Source organism: Macaca nemestrina, chromosome 6, assembly GCF_043159975.1.
Source record: "Macaca nemestrina isolate mMacNem1 chromosome 6, mMacNem.hap1, whole genome shotgun sequence".
Taxonomy (NCBI): Eukaryota; Metazoa; Chordata; class Mammalia; order Primates; family Cercopithecidae; genus Macaca; species Macaca nemestrina.
The window spans coordinates 58137269-58162138 of record NC_092130.1 but is presented as its reverse complement, the minus strand read 5'-3'; the positions used below and the strand labels follow the sequence as shown (position 1 = coordinate 58162138).

At 36.3% G+C, this 24870-nt stretch overlaps 1 protein-coding gene across 2 annotated transcripts in view; it reads left to right on the top strand.

The window, feature by feature from the left end:
• The window catches only part of LOC105463133 (zinc finger protein 475), a 91610-nt gene that overhangs the window by 52287 nt on the left and 14453 nt on the right, over positions 1-24870 (top strand). The window contains exon 4 of one of the 2 annotated variants that reach the window (XM_071098552.1): positions 16055-16125. The exons of the other annotated variant lie outside the window; for it this stretch is intronic. Within the exon in view, the coding sequence (XP_070954653.1) occupies positions 16055-16110 (56 nt within the window). The 3' untranslated portion in view covers positions 16111-16125. Of the gene's footprint in view, positions 1-16054; positions 16126-24870 lie in introns of those variants that run through there. 2 annotated transcript variants of the gene reach the window in all.

Below are 24870 nucleotides of genomic sequence, written 5' to 3'. Positions count from 1 at the left end.
TGATATGCCATGTGAAGATGTGCTTGCTTCCCCTTCACCTTCTGCCAGGATTGTAAGTTTCCCAAGGCCTCCCAGCCATACTTCCTGTACAGCTTGTGGAACTGTGACTCAATTAAACCTCTTTTCTTCATATGTTACCTAGTCTCAAGTAGCTTTTTATAGCATGGTAAGAATGAACTAATACAGCAACCTTTTACTTTACTTACATTAGTTCTGTATTCTATCGTGTTCTATTTCCTATTTAATTAGTTTATATTTCTATCTTTTGTATTCTCTCTTACATTAGGTGTATTTTTTTCCATTCACTCATGAGCTTATAACATTTAGTTTATTTAAATTTAATTTGTATTTTACTATATAGTTTTAAACCTAGATTTTTAAAAAATTATTATCATGTGTATGTTTTCAAGTTTCGAAGTGAATTGACTTTCTCATCTTGGTTTCTCTCTTTTTATTTATCCTTTAGGAATTTTAAATTTTATTTTATTACGTTCTGGTTTGAAGATGTGACATTATACTTTCTGATTTGGGGGATTTATTAAAATTTTATTTTTAGCTGAATACCTGATCTACTACTTTGAATGAACTTTCTGTGTTTGGAAAAAAAAATGTTCTTTTCACAAATGCATATTTGTTTGTTTAGATGTATTGTTTTTTCCATATCTTCTATATAATCATACATATTTTTTGTCTATCTGTTGTATTTGTGAGAGAGGTTTGTTAAAGTCTCCCAAATTAGAATCCTCCCTTGTTGCGGGACTACTCCCAGAATAGTCATCCCAAAATACCTATGTATTGCATTTTCCATGACTTTCCACAACCTCTGGAACCAACTCAGAGTTTCAGAGGGAGAGAGCTGGGAAGACAATGCCCAAAGGTCCTTAATGCAATGCCTGTTTCATCATCAGTTTGCTTCCCCAGCTGAAGCCAGATCTGTAGTATACGTGGCAAGTCAGACCCTCTCTCTGAAGGTAACTGCATGTAATTAATGAGCAAAGCATTCTTTCTGTATATGACATTATTTGCAAGATGTACTTGATGTGATGGAAGAAATTGGAAATTCCCTGGGGAAAGTCTTTGTATACACTCTGGGCACTTATTTACTTCCATAAAATACAGATTTGTAAACTGTTAAATGACCAAACAACTTTGACAATAGTATCTCCTTTTCAAAAAAAGGAAGTTTGACTTGTAAAGAAGTAAAGATGTCATAGATCCAGAGGAAATTTTCCAAAGCAAATTAAAATTAAAGTTTATTATTGTTCATAGAGTATTTTTATATACACTAGATAATTTTGTACCAGCAACAATTCTGTGACAGAAGTAAAAAGCCATATGACTATCATCACCATTCTGATACATACCACTGAGTACCCGGAATCAGAAGTGACTCATTCAAAGTTATACGACTTATACGTGATGAAGCCAATATTGGAATACACACGTTATGATTGCAAATTTCAAGTTATTTACACTTCATCATAGCAACCCCTTACAACCTAGAGAGGAAATTTCTGTGGGACAGTTATCCTTGGCTTTCAATTCATGTGTATGATAAAGTTATGGAAATGGGAATTTCCTCAAATGTAGCTGTTGCATAAATACTAGTTGATTTAAAATAAATGTGCTAAATCTCGTAAGCACGGGATCACTGGGCTCCCTGGCCTTGGGAGAGTTGGTAGGGTTGGCCAGTGGGGACACTAGTAGGAGACCCAGGGAAGGAGGAGAATGAGGTCCAGACATTTGTTTCCCACATTTCCTCTTTGCTGGTTGTGGTGGGCTGGCCATGTTCTTTAAATGAGGATCCCAGCTCTTAAGGGGAGACCTTTCACCCAGTTCTCTCTTCTTCCCTGTTCCAGTAGCAGTTTCTTCCCCCGAACCCGTTAGGACTAGGGTGAAAGTGGTTACCTACTATTATCTACCCCAAGTACTACACCATCCCTTGTGGTTTCTCTGTGTCCTACCTATATCTTTGTAAATGGTCTCTTTTTTAAACAATCCTCAAATTGTATGCTTTGATGTGGCAGCTGTTTCTTGCAAGGACCCTGACTGATAAAGGAAACAAGTTACTCTTAAAGTATATGACTTAAGTGAAAAAAGCTGGGTGAAGGGACAAGTTTCCTAGCCAGTCCATATGCTAACATCTGATTAATTCAGTTTTGGAAAGGAGTTGGCTCTTTTAACATATTCTTCATTGGGGATTACACATTTTCTGGACCAGAATCATAATCAGATCCAAAGATTTCTAGTACTTTAGATATTATTAATAAAATTTACCAGTAACAGAAAAAATAAAGAAAAACAATCTTTTCAGTTTCCAAAGCAGAAAGAAAACCCCATGCATTGTTCCTAAATCACTCTGTCGCCAGGCAAACTTCATTGCCACCCCATCCTGATAAATTTTTTAGAAGAGTTAGCGTCACCTGATCTTTAGACTTTGAATTAAGGCAGGCACAGGGTACTGCAAAGGCTCACTTCCCAGAACTCTTTGTAAGTAGTGAGACAGACTGATGATCACATGCTAAAGGAGGAATTGAAACAACCCACATCCAGCAGTCTCTGCGTGCTGGAGACTGTGTGTGCATGAGAGTTCACACACACAGACACACAGACACACATACACACACTCACACACACACGGCCAGAAGGGCAATCCTGCAGAGAAAATGGCGTTATCCTCAGAATTCATTTTGGTGTTTGGGGACTGCATGGGAATGGAGACTATTTACTTCTCTTCTGAGCCAGAGCGGGGTGATATGCTGACATGTCTGGTATTTTCTGCCAGTTGGCTACAATTTGGGTGAGTGGAAAAATATACTCCATTCTCCTCCCTTATTTCCTTGCCATGGCTAATTTTTAATATAATGCCATAAGGGACATTATGATTCAAAAAATAAGAAAAAAATTCGGCTACATAATTGTTTAATCAATATAAGATAGGTTTCCACTGTCAAAGTGGAAAGGAGCATCACCCTCTAGTGGATTTGTTTTCCTGTTGTTTGTATGTACAGCAGTTAGACTGACTACCTTTATTCCTTTCTTTGCATTTTAATGAGAAGAGGGATTGGAAATTAAAATATAGTGGTTGATGCTCCCTGAAGGTGAAGTGGAACAAAGCAAGAATACATATTTCTTTTTTTTTTTTTTTTTTTTTTGGGACAGAGTCTCGCTCTGTCGCCCAGGCTGGAGTGCAGTGGCCGGATCTCAGCTCACTGCAAGCTCCGCCTCCCGGGTTTAGGCCATTCTCCTGCCTCAGCCTCCCGAGTAGCTGGGACTACAGGTGCCCGCCACCTCGCCTGGCTAGTTTTTTGTATTTTTTAGTAGAGACGGGGTTTCACCGTGTTAGCCAGGATGGTCTCAATCTCCTGACCTCGTGATCCGCTCTTTCATTTTAATAATTTTCAGCTTTGAAGCAAAATTTCCTTTTTGTCATTCAAGATAAGGAAATAAAGTGGTCTACTAGAAACTTAAATGTTTACATTTGTGTTCTTGACCAGTAACTATGGGTTGCTAGTTCCTTGGTTGCATTTTTAGCAGTGTAACCAATGTATCTTCAGACAATGAACTTAGGAGTATAGTTATAGCACAAAATAACAACAACAAAAAAAAATTGTGCGTCAGTCTTTCTAGGTTTGAAACAATGAAAATAAGAGGATGCAGTTAGATACTAAAATTATAATTGCCAAAATTAACATTTATTCTCTAGTTTCTCAAAGTGAGGAGCCGTTGCAGTATTTTAAGTTAAAATTGATACATTAAGAACTATAGGAGACATCAGCAAAATGGCCGACTAGAAGCTCCTAGAACTTTCCTCCCAGCCACACACAAAAATGCCTCGAAATAACAAACAATTTACATTACAACCAACATAACTAAAGGAGAGCGCCAGTGAACAGCAAAACAACTGTACAGCAGAAATCTTGGAGAGCACAGAAATTCAAGATGGCCACACAGATAAGAGAAGGAAAGGGTTCATCCTTACCACCCCATCCCCCAGGCAGGGTCAGTTAGGAACCAGGAGGGGCTTCTCCCTGTAGAAAAAAGGTAAGCAAGAGGATCCCAGCAGCTCCTACTGCCACTGTGGACAACTGCCGTCTTTGCTACTGGAGACTCTGCAGTCCTCATAGGCTCTGAGCCCTGCTGAGGGAGCTCCCTGCAATCCATACCCTGAGTTACACTCCGAAAAGGAGTAGATGCTGTGCCCTACCCTGCCACTCCACCTCCACCTGGCTTGTGCTGCTCTGTAACAAATGGGAACCAAAGCTACCTAGAGTGTCCTGCTGGGGGCGAGTAGCCCTTTGCATTCCTCCATCCCTAAGGTTCAGCTATTACTGCCAGTAGCTACCATCCCTTCCCAACTCCACACCCCCAGCCAAGCTCCTGCTATGCCCTACCTGTGTAGACCAAGCTACTGCAGAGCCGCTCCATTTCCCCCATCCTAGTTTCTGGTGCACCCTCCCTTTAGGGCTGAGCTAAATTGGTGCCCTGGCCACAGAGAGCTGAGGCCTCAAACTATTGAAGCAGTCATGCCCCAGCACTATAACTGAGGCAGCATCCTGGCCCCTAGGCACCTCCAGCACCCCAAAGCAATTGCCACTCACCCCGTTTTATAGCGGAGGCAGCACCCCGCCACCTGAAGGAGCTGAGTCTCTTGCACACCAGAGAAACTGTGCCTTCCAGCACCACAACTGATATGGCACCCCACCACCCGAGAATCCAGAGGCTCCACTGATCCCACCCTCTGGAATCCAGAGACTCCACTGAAAATATACTGATATGTAGACTCACCCCACTACACTGATGTGTTGTTGTGCTTTTTGGAGCTGAGCAGATATGGCCGAGCCATGCCACCTTGACTTCTAGGCCAAAGAGCTACAATGCCCCACTGACTTGGAACTGGACTAGCCCTCACAGTTTGAGCTGCTGAGACACCCCACCTCTCTGGGATGCAATCATCACAGCACCATTTCTCACCCTCCAGGGCCCAAACCCTGGCAGCATCTGGCCATTCTTGGGACCTTGCTGCTGCTGCTGCACCTGGCCTCACAGAGCCTGGGCTACTGCCTTGTTCCACCATCCCAGGCTTCAGAGTCACCACCGCCTGGTACTTCATGCCCCAGAGCCTGATCTGCTGTTACGCCCTGTTGGCTCCAGGTCCTGAATTGCAGTTGTGCCCTGCTCCCCAGGGCATTCCTTCTTCCCCAGAGCTGTATCAGTACTGTGCCCTGCCTATAAGGGTCAGAAGAACCACAGCTGTATCTCAGCCCCTTGAACCAGTGTGCCTCAGAGCAACAGACTCCTAGCATTGTTTCAGACAATGATGGTATGAAAATAGAAGTCAATAACAGGAGAAATCTTGAAAATTTACAAGTATGTAAAGTTAAACAACATGTTCCTGAATAACCAACGGGTCAAAGAAGAAATCAAAAGGGAAATTTAAAAATATATTGAGAGATGACAATGGAAGCACAACACACCAAAACTATGTGATGCAGCAAAAGCAGTTCTCAGAGGGAACTTTATAGCAATAAATGCCTACTTGACAAAACAGAAGAAAGATTGCAAATAAATAGTCTAACATTATGCCTCAAGAAACTAGGAAAAAAAGAACAACTAAACTCAAAATTAGTAGAGAGAAGGAAATAAAACTGAAACAGAAATGAATCAAATGAAGAACAGAAAACTATATAATCAATAAAAGTTGATTTTTGCAAAAAAATACACAAAATTTACTAAATTTACAAAACTTTAATTAAAGAAAAAAGAGAAGACACCAACAAGATAAAAATGAAAATGAAGAAATTACAAGAGATACCTCAGAAATAAAAAGGACCATAAGTGACTATTATGAACAACTGAATGCCAAAGCATGCCAACAAAATGGATAACCTAGAGGAAATGAATAAATTCCTAAAAAAATACAGCCTACCAAAATTGAACCAGGAAGAAATAAAAAGCCCAAACAGAACAATAGCAAATATATTGAAGGAGTAACCAAAAACCTTTCAACAAAGAAAATCCCAGGACCAGATGACTTCACTGAATTCTACCAAACATTCGAAGAATTAATACTAATACTTCAATTCTATCAGAAAGTAGAGCTATAGGGAATACTTCTAAACACATTTTATGAGGTCAGCATCACCTTAACACCTAAATGAGACAAATAAATCTCAAGAAAAGAAGTGACAGGCCAATTTATCTGAATAACATTGATTCTATAATCCTCAATAAAATAGTAGTAAACCAAATCCAAAACACATCAGAAAGATTATACATCATGCCAAATGAGATCTGCCCCTGGCATGCAAGGCTGACTTAACATATGTAAATCAATCACTGTGATACATCATATTAACAGCATGAAAAATAAAATTGACATTATCATCTCAATTAATGTGAAAAAAGCATTCGACAGACTCCAACATGTTTTCTCAATAAGAACTCAACAGTTTCAGTATAGAAGGAAAGTTTCTCAACAAAATAAAAGGCATTAGCCATTTATGAAAAACCCACAGCTAACATTATAATCAATGGAAAAAAAAGAACTGAAAGTTTTTCCACTAAGATTTGGTTGAAGGCATCTTCTGCCAGAGGTATACCTAGAGTAGCATACCACTCTCAACACTCAACACTTCTTTTCAACATAATGCTGAAAGTACTAGCAAGAGTAATCGTAAAGAAAAAGAAACAAAAGGCACACAAATCAGAAAGGAAAAAGTAAAATTATCTCTATTTGCAGTTGACATGATCTTATATATTAAAAAACCCAAAGATTCTACAGAAAATTTTTAGAACTAATAAATGAATTCAATAACGTTGCAGGATACAAAATCAACATACAAACATCAGTAGCATTTTATACACAAATAACAACCTAACTCAAGAAATTTTAAAAATGCCATTTTCAATAGCATCAAAAAATAAAATAAAATACCTAGGAATTTAACCAAAGAAATGAAAGATCTTCATACTGAAAACTATAAAATGTTAATGAAAGAAATTAAAGAAGACACAAATAAATGAAAATATATCCCATGCTCATGGATTAGAAGAATTAACATCATTAAAATGCTTATACTTCCCAAATATCCAGATTCAAAACAATACCTATCAAAATCCTAATGGCATTCTTCACAGAAATAGAAAAAAACAAATCTAAAATTTATATAAAACCATGAGACGCCAAATGGCCAAAACAACTTTTGAAAAGAAAAACAAGGTTTCAGGCATTATACTTTCTGATTTAAAATTATATTATAAAGCCATAATAATCAAAACAGTATGGTTCTGGCATAAAATCAGACACATAGACCATTGGATCAGGCTAGAGAGTCCAGAAATAAGTCCAAACGTATATGGTTAACTAATTTTTTATGAGAACACTAAGATGACACAATGGAAAAATGATAGTCTCTTCATAAGTGGTTCTGGGAAAACTAGATTTCCATGCTCAAAAGATCACCATACAAGAAAGTCAACTTAAAATTGATTAAAAAAAAGACCTAAATATAATACCAGAAGCTATAAAACTTCTAAAAGAGAACATAGGAGGAAATCTCTTGGACTTTGGCCTTGGTAATGATTTTTTGGATACTACACCAAAAGCCCAGACCACAAAAGTAAAAAATAAGTGAATGGAACTACATCAAACTGAAAGTCTTCTGTATAGCAAAGAAAGTAATCAACAAAATGAAATGGCAGACTGTGGATTGGGAAAAAATATTTGTAAGCCATATATCTGATAAGGAATTAATCTCCAAAATTTATAAAGAACACATACAACTCAACAGTGGAAAAACAAAAAACACAATTAGAAAATTGGCAAAAAAAAAAAAGTATAGGCATTTCTCCAAAGAAGACATAAAAGTTGCCAACATGTACATGAAAACGTGGCCAATCTCACTAATCATCAAATAAATGCAAATCAAAATCACTGTGAGATACCACCTCACACCCGTTAGGATGGCTATTGTCAAAAAGTCCAAAGATAAATGTTGGTTAGTGTCTGGAGAAAAGGGAATTCTTATACATTGTTGATGGAAATATAGATCAATATAGCCATTATGGAAAAACAGTATGGAAGTTTCTAAAGAAATTAAACATATAACTACCATGCAATCCCTCTTCTGGGCATATACCAAAAGGAAATAAAATCATCACCTTATAAATATATCTGTGTTCTCATGTTCATTGCAGCCTTATTCACAGTAGCCAAGATATGGAAACATCTTAATATCCTAAGATGTTGGCTTGATGATAAAAGTAAATGACAAATGACATAATAATCAACTAAGTAAACAAAATGGTAGCAGGAGGCTTTATACTAATACCAAGCAGAGTTGAATGCAAGTCAAAAATCTTAAATCAGTTATTGATGCAAGTTAAAATCTATAAAAAGTTATAATTAGTGTAATTCTTCATTAGTAAAAAATACTATGAATAAAACATAAATAACAGAAATAACAGAAGATAAAGAATATATTTACAAGAATACAATTATAGTGAAAAATGATACCTCACTTTCAGTTTTTTGTAGCTCAAAATACAGAAGATTTCAATAACAATGTTTGTAATAATATTATAGTTAATAAATACGCAAATGTATAAAATAAGCAACATAAAGAGGAAATGAATGCAGATGATGAGAAAATTATCATAAAAAATACACTCTACAACTTATATTAATAACTTTTAAAACTTTCTTTTTTTTTCCAAGAAGAAATAGACTACAAATTGTGGAAGAAATTGTCAATGTTGTCAAAGTTCTCAAAAGGCTTCAGATCTAAAAGGTGTCTTTGGTAGTTTTTCCATTATTCCAAGAAACAGATGACTCCAATATGACTTAAATTTTTTCCAGAGCAACACAAAAGAAAAAATTATCTGAAATTATTTTATGACAGAGCATATGTGTGGTAGCAATATCTAACAGATTCTCTCTCTCTCTCTCTCTCTTTATCTCTCTCTGTCACATTTCTCTCTCTCAAAGATCTAAATGATATATTAGAAAAGGTAATTCAGCAATGCATTAAAAGAATAATACAGCATAACCAGGTTTAACTCCAAGAATATATCAAATTCAAAATTGGGAAATCCATTAGATTCTTACAGTCATATTACAGTAGATATAAAAGGTATTTGATTAAATTCAGACATTCCTGACTTAAAAACAATTTTAAACCTAAAGAGCATTAACCAAATATAATTTAATAAATGAAAACATATGTCATGTTCTTGATTACAAAATCTCAATATTTAAGACAATTGTCTATTTATTTTTCTCAAAATAACCTATAATATCTATGCATTTTTATTCAAAAGTGAAGCAAAATATGTTTTAGAAACTTATAAAACTATTATTATTCTAAAATTATTTTTTAAACAGATCTATAAAAAAGTCAAAAAAATTGGAAGAATTTTCTGTAAAAGGAAATATAAACTTTTAACCTACAATATTGAGTTTGTAACTACTTCCAAACTTCAAACTTATAAATTACAATATCTAAAACAGAACCGCCACAGAGGCACAGAAATAGACTAAATTGAAATTGAATAAAGGAGCCAGAAATACACTCAAGGATATGTGGTAGTTAAGTATATGATAAAGATGGCATTTCACATTGGTGAGAAGATGAATTGAATTTTTAATAAATAATGCTGGGATTATTGGTCAGATATTTGGGAAAAGAAAGTTGACTCTTTTATGGGAAAATAGCTTCCAGATGGATTAAAGGTTTAAATGTGTACGAGGAAAAAAGGAAAGGACAAAAAGAAATTAAAAAATACTAGAAAAATGGGTGAATAATTTTATAATCTTAAAACTAAGTCTAAGCAGTGTAAGAAATTCAGGGTCCATAATAACATTTTGGTAAGTTTCATTACATAATAATGTAACATTTATAACCATGATATTAGCTTTTGAAGTAAGTCCAAAAACAAAATACAAACTGGGATATATGTAAGGAAGAGTTAATACACTTAATACGTAAAGAGTTCTAGCTAATCAGTGAGACAAACTCAACCATTACAACAGAAAAATGGGTAAAGAAAACAACAGACAGTACAAAGAAGGTGAAATAAAAAGGGCTGAAAAACATCTACAAGATAGTTACTCTCACAAATAAATAGAAAAGACATGATCTATTATTTTTTACTCATTAAATTAGTAGATGTTTATGTGATTGTAGCAGTCACTGAAACATCTAAGTGAGGACTAAGCTCTGTTGTTTTTTAACCTTGCCAAAATTCCTATCTAAGGGGTCTGGGGAGTCATGCCCCACAAACCACAAATTCTCATCAGATGGGTTTTACTTAACCCTATATATTGTGACTTACTTTCCAACCTGACTCTGGCATAATATTACAAGACAAACAGGAAAATCAAAATGCCTTACCCCAAAACATGTGTCTTTGCCATACTTGAAATGTCCCTGGAAAGCTGTCCTTTGTGGGGAAAAATTTAGATCTGTAAAGAATCTCTACTAACATAGCTAGATATTTTCTTCCAGACCCTCCCAATCCCAAAGAGATTAAGAATCTAGCACCTTTTAAAGATCTGAATGGGAAACTTTTGGCATCTATTGTCTCTAAGGGCAGCCACTATAAGACTTCCAAAGAACCTTGTTCTTCACAATCTTTGATCTTAACCTGAACATTTCTTTTCTATGGATCCCAGGTCCTTAGACAAACTCAACCAACTGTCAACCAGAAAATGTTTAAATTTACCTATAGCCTGGAATCCCCCTCCCCACCCCTGCACCCCCAACCCCTTTGAGTTGTCCCACCTTTCTGGACCAAACCAATGTATCCAATGTATTTCTTAAATGTATTTTACTGATGTCTCATGCCTCCCTAAACTGTATAAAACCAAGCTGCACCCCAACCACCTTGGGTACATGTTCTCAGGACCTTCTGAGGGCTGTGTCACAGGCCATGGTCACTCATATTTGGTTCAGAATGAATCTCTTAGAACGTTTTACAGAGTTTGACTCTTTTTGTCGAGATAAGTCCTATTGGCAGGAATGCAATTATATAGAAGATTTCTGAAGGGTAGTGTGGGAGTGTGTATCAAATCTTAAGTTAGATAACTTTTGGCCTAATAACTCTACTTTTAGAAATTTAACTGGAGGAGATAATTGTGTAGGTTAAATTAAAATATGTGTATGAGAATTTTCTTTAGTGTATTTAAACAATCTATAAATGTCTCTCAGTATGGAACTGATTCAATAAATTATCGTCCAAACCATGTATTCAATAAAATAACAATATAGATCTCTTGACATATATTTGGTTGAGAAAAGCAGATTAAAGAATAGTAGGTACCCCACATAACTACAGTCAATTGATCTTTTACAAAGGAGTAAAGGCAATACATTGGAGCAAACATCTTCTTTTCGACTAATGCTACTGGAACAACTTGGATATCCACATGCACTAAAATTAATCTAGACACAGACCTTACAGCTTCAACAAAAATTAACTCAAAATGGATCACAGAACTAAATATAAAATGCACAACTATAAAACTCCTGGGAGATAAAATAGGAGAAAACCTAGATTACCCTGGATTTGATGATGAAATTTTAGATGTGACACCAAAGGCACAATCCATAAAAGAATTGATAAGATGGATTGCATTACATTAAAATTTTCTGCTTTTTGAAAGACACTGTCAAGAGAATGAAAAGAGAAGCTACAGATTAGGAGAAAATATTTGCAAGAGCTGTGTCTGATAAAGCAGCAGTCCCTAACCATTTTCACACCAAGGGCTGGCTTAGTGAAAGACAAATTTTCCACAGATGGGGGGTAGGGGAGATGGTATCAGGATGAAACTCTTCCTCATCAGATCATCAGGCATTAGATTCTCCTAAGCAATGTGTAACCTACATCCCTTGCATGCGCAGTTCAAATAGGGTTTGCGCTCCTCTGAGATTCTAATGCCACTGCTATCTGACAGGGGGTGGAGCTAGGGTGGTAATGCTTGCTCTCCAGCTGCTTACCTCCTGCTGTGCAGCCCAGTTCCTAACAGACCCGGGACCAGTACACAGCCCCGGGGATTGGGGATCCCTGTGATAAAGGACTGTAATCTAAAGTATACGAAGAACTCTCAAAACTCAATAATAAGCAAACAATTTGATTTTTAAAAATGGATCAGACCTTAACAAATACCTCAAAAAATGTATATACAAATATCAAGCAAACATATGAAAAGATGCTGCACATCATATATCATTAGGGAAATGCAAATTAGAATGAGATACCACCACACACCTATTAGAATGCCAAAAATCCAGAACACTGAGAACAGCAAATGCTGGTGAGGTTGTGGAGCAACAGGAGCTCTTACTTATTACTGTTGGGAATGCAAAGAGGTACAGCCACTTTGGAAGACAGCATGGAGGTTTCTTACAAAACTCTTGCCATACAATTTAGAAATTGTGTTTCTTGCTATTTATGCAAACAAATTGAAAACTTAAATGCACACAAAAACCTAAACACAGATGCTTATAACAGCTTTATTTTGAGTTATGAAAACAACCCTAAAGCAACCAAGCAACCATCTTGGTTGAAAGTAACTAACATATCCTTCAGTAGGTGAATAGATGAATAAACTATTACATGTCCATACAATATTATTCAATGCTGAAAAGAAATAAGCTATTAAGCTGTCAAAAGACTTAGAGGAATCTTAAATGCACATTGCTAAGTAAAAGAAGCCAATCTGAAAAGGCTATGTATTCTATGAGTCCAACTATATGACAGTCTGGAAAAAGACAAAACTTTACATATGAAAAAAAGATAAGTGGAAGCCACAGGTTAGGAGAGAGAAAAAGGACAGAGTGCAAGGCTTTTTTTTTTTTAAGAGCAATAAAACTATTCTGTATTTTGCTAAAATGGTGGATACTTGTCATCATACGTTTGTCCAGACTCATATAATATGCAACACCAAGAGTAAACCCTAATGCAGACTATGGACTTTGGATAATAATGATATGTCATTGTATGTTCATCAGTTGTAACAACGAATGTACCACTCTGGTAGGATATGTGAACCCAAAATATCTGAGTCAGTTCTCAGTCAATTTAGGAAGTTTGTTTTGCCAAGATTAAGGATACACCTGTAACATAGCCTCAGGAGGTCCTGACAACATGTGCCCAAGTTGGTCCGGGTACAGCTTGCTTTTATACATTTTAGGGAGGCATAATACATCAATCAATACATGCACATTTTACTTTGGTTCAATCTGGAAGGGTGGGACAACTCAAAGCTGGGGCTTTCAGGTCATAGGTAGATTTAACAATTTTCTGATTGACAATTCATTGAGAGTTATTATCAGTGGAAAGAAATGTCTTGGTTATATAAGGGGTTGTGGAGTTCTAGGTTTTAACATGCAGATGAAGCTTCCAAGTAGCAGGCTTCCAAGAGAATAGACTGTAAACATTTCTTACCAACTTAAGGTCCGTGTTGATGTTAATTCTGGAGGGGTATAATGAGACGTGTCTGACCCCTCTTCCATCATGGCCTGAACTAGATTTTCAGGTTAACTTCAGAATGCCCTTGGCCAAGAGGAGGGGTCCGTTCAAATGATTCGGGGCCTTTGAATTTTATTTTGGTTTACAGACATGCTGATGATGAGGGAGCCTATGCTTGTGTGGGAACACGGGGTATATAGGAAATCTCTGTACTTTCCTCTCAATTTTGCTGTGAACCTAAATCTGCTCTAAAAAAATTATCTTTAAAAAGTGTGAGTAAAGAATAATGATTATGAAATTGTACACAATAAGATCCATGTATGGATATGTACACATGGAAATATACAAACTTTTATAATCATATATAAGTTATGTCTCCCTTGCAATAGACAGAAACTCAATTTAAACTAGTTCAAGCAAGAGAGTACCATTTTGGCTCAGATAGCTGAAAAGTATATCTTCAGGCCCATCTTTTTCAAGGCTTCAAAGAGGTCATCAAGAGGAGTCAGTTTCCCACTTTGTTCCCAAGTCTCTGCCTGTTTTCTCTGGGGGCTCTGTCTCCAGAACAGGATATCTCCTCATGGTGACAAGATGGCTGTTATAGTCCTTACCTCTCCTCCTTTCCATGTTAGTACCAGCGTGAAAGAGAAAAATATTTTCCTGATTATTCATTTGAAAGCTTTAGATTCATTGGTCATTGGCTAGCTTAACCTGGGACGTGTGCTTACACTCAAATCAACACTGTGGATGGGTTTAGGCTTTGTGTGCCATGTCACATGCCCTACCCCTATGGCATGTGGCCTGAGAGTTGGGTGGGTGAGGGAGAGGAAGAGTATTTCCTTTTTTTATTTTTTTGGTTTTTTTTTACCATATGCCTTTTTAAAAATATTATTTTAAGTTCTGGGATACATGCGTAGAATGTGCAGGTTTGTTACATAGGTATACATGTGCCATGGTGGTTTGCTGCACCTATCAACCCATCATCTAGGTTTTAAGCCCCACATGCATTAAGTATTTGTCCTAATGCTCTCTGTCCCCTTGCCCCCTACTGCCTGACAGGCCCCGGTATGTGATGTTCCCCTAGGAGGAGTATTTCTAAAGGAAAATTGTAGAAGAGTAAATGTATGCCGGGCCACTAAAACAACAGAAGAAAAATTTCCCTTCATGATGTTGTTTCTTAACAAATTTTTTTAAATGTATTATTTGGGAATCTACCATTTTTTAACTAGTGAAAACTATGAAAAACCATTACCATGCAGCATTTTATATGTAAACAAATAATCTATTTCCAACATAAATAAAATAAAATATATAGATATTTATTCTTCATTTCACGCTATTTTTATTCTTTTATGTTTCTACCTTGTCTTTCACTTACATATTTTTTTCATACAAACCTCTCAGTATCACTTCTTTTTGTTGTGTTTCCATAGTTATTCAGACTTTCAAAGTCACAGGTAAAAGAACGTGTGAAGTGAAAATGTTTATCCTAGGAAGCATTTCAGAGAAGGAAGTGGAGAAGTAAAGAAATATGTAGTGGCTCCAGAATGTCTGAAGAGAGTTTTAGGGGACTGGTCTTGAGTTATATTTGTAGAGCAAACACAATTTTTACTTTGATGGCAAATTGTTGGAAGGAAGAGCAGCTTTCCAAAGCCTATGAGATGTTGCCTTTGATGAATAGTTTTATTTAGATCGGTGCCTAGAAAACTTTCATGTGCATATGAGTCACCTAGACATCTGATAAAATGCAGATTCCGACCCACTATGTCCATGTTGGGACCCAAGGCTTGTAATTTCTCACAAGCTCCCAGGTGATATTAATGCTGCAGTTCCACAGATCATATGTTGAAAAACAAGTATCTGTATAACATTTTCCTGACAAGTCAAGAATTAAATCAACCATTTTCTGCATATTTTATTAAAACTAGAAATATATTAAAATGTTTTCAATTATTCTGGGCTTATTTGTATATGCTACTATTTTTCTATTTAGGGCTAAGTAAAACAAAATTAAGAACAGTTGATTCTGTATTACCTCATCTTAAAAGAAAGAAGATATTCCAACTTTCTTTCCCACCATCTAATATATAATGTTAAATATGTTTTTATATTATGCCATAAGAAAGAAAATGCTCTCTTGCTGTCTTAAATGCTATTTTTCTTGTTCTGGAACGAAAGATTACTCAATTCAACTTTGAATTACACTGGAATTGTGTTGAACATTTTTTCTTGTTTGAGATTTGATAGTGTGCTCTGTCAAGGGCAAACTCAAGAGCCATGAGTTTTTGCTTTATTGCTGTCAACTAGTATAATTTGTAGAGCAAAAGGAGAAAGGCACTAAGAATGTCTCTTGAAGAAAGTGTGTTTTAAAATTTAGATTCCCACTTGTGCAAAATGGTGGCTCTTCCTCCTCACTGTGGGTCTATATGACCTTGAACAGCAGCTACAGCCCAGCCCCAGCTTTCAACACCAATAACGTCTGAAGACCCAAGCCATTTCACCTGTCCAAGGCCAATTTTTGTGCTTGGATATGAATTCACTCTGGGTTACAAACATTTCTAATGATTTGTTTGTTTTTAAGCTTCATATGCCCTCTCCAACTCCAGGCCCTTTATCAGTTCCTCTCCACCCTGCTAAGAAGAATGGAATCTGGGAACCAAGATCAAGAGCAAAAGTCTGCTTTGTTTAAGGTGAGAGAGAGAGAGAGAGAGAGAGAGAGAGAGAGAGAGAGAGCAAGCGCACATGTGCAAGCATAAAATAGAAGCACCTTTCTCTTTGCCTCAATTGGTTTGGGACATTCCTTTCAGTTTACCCCAGGAACCAGAATTGTTTCTGGGGACTCTAGCACTAGCAGGTAATTCCAAAGTGGTAGCTCTGGTGTATTAGTCAGGGTTCTCTAGACGGACAGAACTAATAGGATAGATGTGTATGTAAAGGGTAGTTTATTAAGGAGTATTTACTCAAATGATCACAAGGTCCCACAATAGGCCGTCTGCAAGCTGAGGAGCAAAGAAGCTATTCCAAGTCGCAAAGCTGAAGAACTTGGAGTCTGATGTTTGAGGGCAGGAAGCATTCAGCACAGGAGAAAGATATAGGCTGGGAGGCTAAGCCAGTGTAATCTCTCCACGTTCTTCTGCCTGCTTTTCATTCTGACTGCACTGGCAGCTGATTAGATGGTGCCCACCCGGATTGAGGGTAGGTCTGCCTCTCCCAGTCCACTGACTCAAATGTTAATCTCCTTTGGCAATACCCTCACAGACACACCCTGGAGCAATATTTTGCATCCTTCAATCCAATCAACTTGACACTCAGTATTAACCATCACACTCTGCTATCGTTTTTACCTATGTAGAAGCATCTCAGTTGTCTTGAGTCTTGAGTTTCCACCTATGGGTTGGTTTGTTTGTTTGTTTTCTTTTTTGTTCTTTCTTTTTTTTTTTTTTTTTTTTTGACAGTCTCACTCTGTTGCGCAGGCTGGAATGCAGTGGTGCAATCTAGGGCTCACTGGAACCTCCTGGGTTCAAGTAATTCTCATGCCTCAGCCTCCCAAGTACCACATTGGCCAGGCTGGTCTTGAACTCCTGACCTCATGTAATCCACCTGCCTCAGCCTCCCAAAGTGCTGGGATTACAAGCATGAGCCACCATGCCTGGCCACCACCTGTATTTTTTAATATGATGTGGGGGCTACCATGTTATCTTCTTTGGGCCCTTGTTATGACCCCAACTGCATACTTCAGTTCCTTATCTTATAGGAGCTTGCTTAATCGAACTTTCAGGCTTTACTTAGCACCCACAACTCTTCTCTGGCTCCTATTGAGATCCACTGGCTAGGCATTGTTCACATTTCTACTTGTTTGTCTATGCCTCTGTGAAAGTTACTGGCACTTGAGAAGACAGAGTGACATAATAACAAGAAATGGATGAGACCAAAAAAGTGTTAATGAAGAAAAGAATCACTACAGCCTACATTTATGTTTGCCAGAGACAGTGCTTTAGTAGCCCAAAATTCTCCTTTTAAACACATTTACAAGGTAAACAAGTCCTTTTTTCTATAAAATAGTTACATTTGTTTAACATTGGACATTGGGTTGACCATTGGTGATGGCAGCCAAAATCCTAAAGTATAGGTTTTGCCATTAGCCTTGCTGTACTGATGACAGAAACAGACTCTTACATTGCCCTCCTGTGGCTTGGAAATTCCCCTATATTCCTTCTCTTTCCCTCAGGCACTTTGATGACACACCAGTTCCTCATCAGCATACTGGAGACCCTACTGGAGTTGTAGAGTTAATGCCAATAGCATTGCCTACAGATAGAAAAAGAAGAGCCTTGCACTTATGCATGTGACTATTTTTTAAATATGTAAGAAGAAAACTGTTTTAATTTATTGATTTTTTTGGATACCAAACTTAAGCTATAGAAGAAAAGAAAAATGTTTCAAATATGTTTTGAATAATCATTTATTCTAGAGCGTCTGACAAGCGTAAACTTGGAAGTATGGAAGAACCTCCATCTTAACAATGGCCACTTTCCAAAGAACAGTAAGGGACATATATTTAAAAAACGACAACAAAAAACATAAATCACAATCATCTGCCACAGAAGTAATGACTGCAGGAATCACAAAAGATGGTGATAATAAGTGGAAGGTTATGCCTTGAAGTCCTGCTGGTGAAATTCAATTTAATTAAATGAGGGTTTAATTATAAAAAACAAAGGTGGCATTCACTTCGATTTAAAATTTTATGCATAAAAAGTAAGCTTCAGAAATACAAAAGAACCAAATAAAGCCATCAAGTAAGAAGAGCTTAAACTTATTTTGTTATCCTGGTTGGCGGGAGGCTGGGGAGTAGGAGAGCGGAGGACCATTTGGCAGGCAATAGATAAATATAAGCAAACTGCAAGTCCTTGATTTTGCCTTAAGTGGCAAAATGCATGATGAAGACAAGAGTGAAAGAGTCTGAGTTGATAAACATGAAGACAATTGTTGTTCTTATTTATTGGCTTCTAAAGCATATCTTGCCTAATACAAAATACTGTGCTGCTGAAAAGCAGAAAGACTATTAAAACTCCAAAATAGAGATGTTCTGAGAGCTGAAGCCATGCACAGAGTATTTTTCAATTACTTCAGAAAAGAAGGTATCATACATAGAGCTATGTGTTTGAAAGCATTTAACTAAATAAGGATGATAATTGCAAAATAAATGCTATACCATGGGCCAGGATGGGAATAATATGTTGATCCTGAATAAATAACTTATGCTAAAGCAGTAAAACAAATTAAGAGATTTAGAATCAAAACTATTATTACTCTTATTTTATATACATTTTTCTGCGTGAGAGATAGAGGAGGTTAAGAGGGGAGGAGGCAGGAAAAGAGTTATAGAAAAAGAAGGGCCACTGTGGGTAAGCAAAAAATGGCTAAGTTGATTCAGAGCGACTCAGTGGGAGGTCTAGATCATATTTTTTACCTTTTATAATAAATCCAAAACCGTATTTGTCAATTTTTCCTAAACGGCAACTCTATGTGGCTATGTTCATTTATACCCAGTCTGAGTGGGCATAAGCACAAACCAAAAAAGTAAAAAAAAAAAAAATTTGTCTGTCTCCAGGACATTTTAAAACCAATTTATTTCACTTTCCATCATCATTAAGGAAGATTATTTAAACAGAGGCACAGTCTACTTTTTGAATATCCTACCCTGGAACTAAAATTAGCAACTAAACCCTTGAATTTAGACCATTCCAAGTTTTGGATCGAATCATATTAACCTTTCTACCAGCTTTCCTGCTTGGTTTAATCTGATAGCCCCAGGAGATGGATTCTGAGGAGTGCCCGAGCCGTTGGGGAAGGAAGCGGTTAAGAAGGAAGAAGCACACTTCTTGGCAGAGTGTCTGAGTATGCAGTCACCTTCCTCATAGATAGTGCCTAAAAATCCTGACATCTAAAAGTATAATTTAGATGTGCCAAAAGGTTTATCAGCTCTGAAATACCTGATAGTCCCACCATAAATTCACCCAACAAGAATATATTTATTAATTAAACATTTGGGGTGGGGAGCAAATTTTGTGTTTGGCATTTATGAATGATAACAGGGGAGAACAAGACATAGTCTTTGAGTTCAGGAAGAGACCTATCTCACATTGCCAGGCCCTGTCAAGGGTACAGATGGAAGTCCACACACCACATGTCAAAATATCTAAAACTATAAGTTAACTTTTGAAATCAAAATTATTTAAGTAAAGCTGAAAAAGTTTGAATTTTGAAAACAATGGAATGTCCCTAAATATTTTTATAAAAATAAAATATCTGCATTTCTAGAATTATCTCTTTCATTGCCAATGTAAAGAATTAGTAACCTGCTCCACGCATGTTATGTCTAGACCTGCATACGTGAATTAATATTTCAAAATGTCCCTCAGTCACCACAGGCACCTGTTGTGAATATCATGCCACCAGAGCCATTTATTGGAGCACATAGTAGAAAAAAGAGACTCTTGGCACTAGAGAGAAATGATTCTCTGTTATGCAAAACTATATTACATTCATGCTATAGAAAAGGAAGAATTTGACAGCTAATAACTTTGGCTTTTCTCTTCCCTAAGTGCTCTGCTCCTACTTCAAAGGAGCATTTGCTTCTCACATGGGCAGTAGCACAGACAACAAACCTTCATAACATTCAAGCAATCAACTTTATTTTGAGGACACAGGACAAAAAAATGTGGGCAAGTCTTTCCCCGGACCAGAACAGCTGTGTCAGGGGAGCTGTTGTTTTAGGATTATAGGCGACATCGTGCCAGGGTTCAGAGTCGAATCTCAAATTCTTTTTGATGTTTGCAATATATAGGGCTCACTAAAGCATGGATCCTAGGTCGTGGGCCCCTTTTGCTTAGGGCAAGGATGGTACCACCACAGAGCTTGTAATTTAGCAAGGGAAACAGACATATAAATCATGAATTTTAGTGGGAGATTAAATGAAGGAGTGCTGTGATAGAAGCACAATAATAATATCCAACTTTTATTGGCTCCCTATATGCCAGTATTACAAGTGATTTCTATACATTATTTCATTTGAATCTCACAAAACAATAACGAGTGAGAATTGGAAAATACAGAATAGAGGCACAGAAATCTTAGGCAGCTTGCCCAAGTATGTGAGTGCCAGTCAGAGACCACATTTTTATGTAGAAGTCTGCTATATATAGTGGTTTGTCAAATTTTATGTTAGATGTTTTTACTATATGCTCATGAAAGGAATTTTTTCATTATTGACATGCTCTTGTCAGGTTTTGAATTCTCAATTTTAAAATTCTTCAGGAGCTGTGTGTGTGCGTGCGTGCGTGTGTGTGTGTGTGTGCGTGCATGTTTGTCAATGAAGAAGCTAAGTCTAAAATGTATATGGTAATGCCAAAGGCCAAGAATGGCCACACCAATATTGCAGAAGAACAAAGTCGGGAGATTTACACCAGTGGATCTCAAGACATTCCATAAATCTACAATTATTTAAAAAATATGGTATTTGAAAAAAGGATAAATCAAGAGAACATCGTAGAGAATTTAGAAACAAGCCCACACCCAAAAGACCTTTCGATTTACGACAAAAATGTTCTCTCTCAGAAGTGGAGAAAGGGCAGTCTTTTCAGAAAACAATGAGTCAAATGGATATCTACATATATAAAAATAAGGGAAATTTGATTCTCACCTCATATCTAACCCAAACATCAATTCCAGGTAGATTGTAGGCCTAAATGTGAAAGGCAAAGCCTCAGTGCTTTTAGAAGATAATATGGGAACATACCTTTCTGACTTGGAGAAATGAATAGATATTTTTTAAACAGAATATAAAATATTTACAATAAAGAAAAAGATTTATCAATTGGAACACATCAAAATTTAGTTCTGTCTATCAAAAGACATCAGTAATTGAGTGGAAAGTTAATCCAGAATGTGGCAGATATTTGCAATAGGTATATCTTACAAGAATTCATATCAGCAAGAAAAAAAGACAGCCATACAGTAGAAAAATGGACAAGGCATTTGAGCAGGCATTTCGTGAAAGAGAATATCCAAAATATTCACTAGAGTGACTAACACTTTTTAAATGATTATGAGTGTTGATGTGAATGTGAAGCTCTCATACTTTCGTGGTACAAATTTAAACTGATACAACCACTTCGGAAAACTTGTCTGCAGTATAAATTAAAATGAACAATTTTTCATTCTACGAACTAGCAATTTCACTTCTAGGTATATATAAACCTACAGAAATGCACACATGGATGTATCAAAACACATGAATAAAAATGTTCTTTACAGTATTATTTGTAATAGTCCCAAATTGGAAGCAATAAAATTATCTGTCTATAGTAAAATAAATAAATACATTGTGGTGTATTTTTATAGTGAAAGGATGTTCAGCAATGAAAATGAACAAACTGTAGCTCAACAACATGCAACAACATGGGTAAATCTCATAAACACTATGTTAAGTGAAAAAAGTTAAGACGCAAAAAGCACATTTTATTTCATGAAGTTCAAAAGCATGCAAAGTGTCTACGGTGCAGATGTCATGATAGCGGCTACCTTTGAAGTAGAAGAGGAGGAATGGCCCAAAGGGGCAATGAGGTGGGTTTCTGGGATACTGGCAATGTTCTACTTCTGGATCTGCCTGGAAGTAACAGGAGTGTGTTACTGTGTAGAAGTCTATTAAGCTATACAGTTAAGATTTATATACTTTTCTGTAAACATTAAATACTTTGAAGAAAATTTTTAAATGCTGTGAAGGAAAAAATCTGGTGATGGAATAGAGAATAGTTTAGAGGAGGGAGGTAAGGGGAAGTCTTCTTGAGGAGGTGACACCTAAGAAAGAGGCACACAGCTTGGGAAAACATTATGCTCTCTGCAAAGGGGAATGTACTACCTCACTTTCACACTGATGGTGTAGTTTTATAATTAAGTCATTGCTGCTCATTATTTACCAAAAACCAAGACTCTCTGACACAAAGTAGATGCATTTGGTTGGACTGCAGGACTAAGGAATATTCAGAAACATGAGATTCTCTACATCTCCCTATTCCCCACCCCAAACTCCAGCCACCACCATTTTACACTCTATTTCTATGTACTTGACTTTTTTTAAAGTCCATGTATGAGTGAGATCATTAAATATTGATCTTTCTGTATCTGGCTTATTTCACTTAATATAATTTCCTCCTGTTTCACCCATATTGTTATAAATGACAGGATCTCCTTCTTTTTAAGGCTAAATAATACTCCATCGTACGTATACTGTAGTTTCTTTATCCATTCATCTGATGATGCATTTATTGGCCAACAGACACTTTGGTTGTTTCCATATTCTGACTATTGTGAACAATGTTGCAATGAACATGGGACTATAGATATCTCTACAAGATGCTGATTTCATTTACTTTGGGTATATATCCATAACAGAGATTTCTAGGTCAAATTGTAGTTCTATTTTTAATTTTTTGACAAATATTTATACTGTTTTGCATAATGTCTGTACCAATTTACATGACCACCAAGAGTAGACAAGGGGCTCTCTTTTCTTCACACTCTCACCACACCTATGTCTTTTCTTTTTGATAATAGCCATTCTAACAAATATGAGGCGATATCTGATTATGGTTTTAATTTACATTTTCCTGACGATTAGTAATGTTGAGCGCCTTTTCATAGACATTTTGGGCACTTTTGTGTCTCTTTTGGAGAAATATCTATTCAGGTCCTTTGTCCTTTTTTAAATTGGATTATTTGTAAGATCCTTACGTATTTTGGAGATTAGACTCTTGTCAGATACATGTTTTATGAATACTTTCTCCCCGTTTGTAGTCTTCCTTTTCATTTTTGTTGATATATGTGTATAATTTTTTGCTGCGCAGAAGATTTTTAGTTTGATGTTGTCCCATTTGTTTATTTTTGCTTTTGCTGCCTGTGCTTTTATGTCATATCCAAAATATTATTGCTAAGGTAATGTCAAGGAACTTTTCCTCTATGTTTTTTTCTAGGAGTTTTACAGTTTTGGTCTTATGTTTAGGTCTTTAATCCATTTTGATGAGTTGACGTTTCTGTGTGGCATAAGAGATACAATTTCATTCTTTTGCATGTGAATATCCAGTCTTCCTGACACCATTTATTAAAGAGACTATCCCTTCCCCATTGTGCCTTCTTAACGTCCTTCTTGAAAATTAATTGATTGGATTTATTTTGGAGCTCTCTATTCTGTTCCATTGATAACTTTTCTTCTTTTCTTATAGAGTTATGAAACCTCTTGTCTATAAAACAGAATAGCTAAAATTTTAAAATCACTAATAGTAAGATTAATTAGATTCTGGCCCTACAGATAAGAAAACAGAGTGAAAAAATGACACTAAAGTTTTACAAGTTGTCCAAGTGCCAAAGTAAAACTAATTAATACTAGTAAACTGAAGTCTAATCAGATACCTTTCACATAATGTACTTTTCATATCCAGCCCCAAATTTAAATATAAAAAATATAGCCTCCCAGAACTGATACCAATATTTCAATTATAGTAAAATAATGTATTTTTCTTATTTTCCATTATTTTAGATTCAGGAGGTACATGCGCAGGTTTGTTACATGGATATATTGTGTAATGGTGAGGTTTGAACTTCTAGTGAATCTATCACCCAAAGAGTAAACATTGTACCCAAGAAGCAATTTTTCAATTCTCACCCCTCTCCCAGACTTCCTCCTTCTGGAGTCCCCCAGTATCTATTATCTCTATCTTTATGTCCATGTGTACCCATTGTTTAGATCCCGCTTGTAAGTGAGAACATGTGGTATTTGATTTCCTGTTTCTGAGTTATTTCACTTAGGATAATGGCCTCCAGCTCCATCCATATTGCTGCAAAGGACATGATTATATTCTTTTTATGGCTGCATAGTATTCCATGGTATATACGTACCAAATGTTCTTTATCCAATCAATGGACACTTATGTTGATTCCATGACTTCACTATTGTGACTAGTATTGAGCTAAACATATGAGTGTAGTGTCTTTTTGATAAAATGATTTATTTTCCTTTGGGTGGATACCCAGTAGTGAGGTTGCTGAGTTAATTGGTAGTTGTATTTTTAGTTATTTGAGAAATCTCCATATGGTCTTGCATAGCATTTGAACTAATTTTTATTCCCACCAACCGCGTACAAGCATCCCTCTTTTTCTGCTTCCTCACCAATATCTGTTGGGGACTTGTTTTTTTGTTTGGTTGGTTTTTGGTTTTTGTTTTTCGGTATTTTTTTTTTTTTTTTTTTTTTTTTTACTAATAGGCATTCTGACTGTGAGATGGCATCTCATTGTGATTTTCACTTGCATTCTTCTGATGATTAGTGATGTTGAGTATTT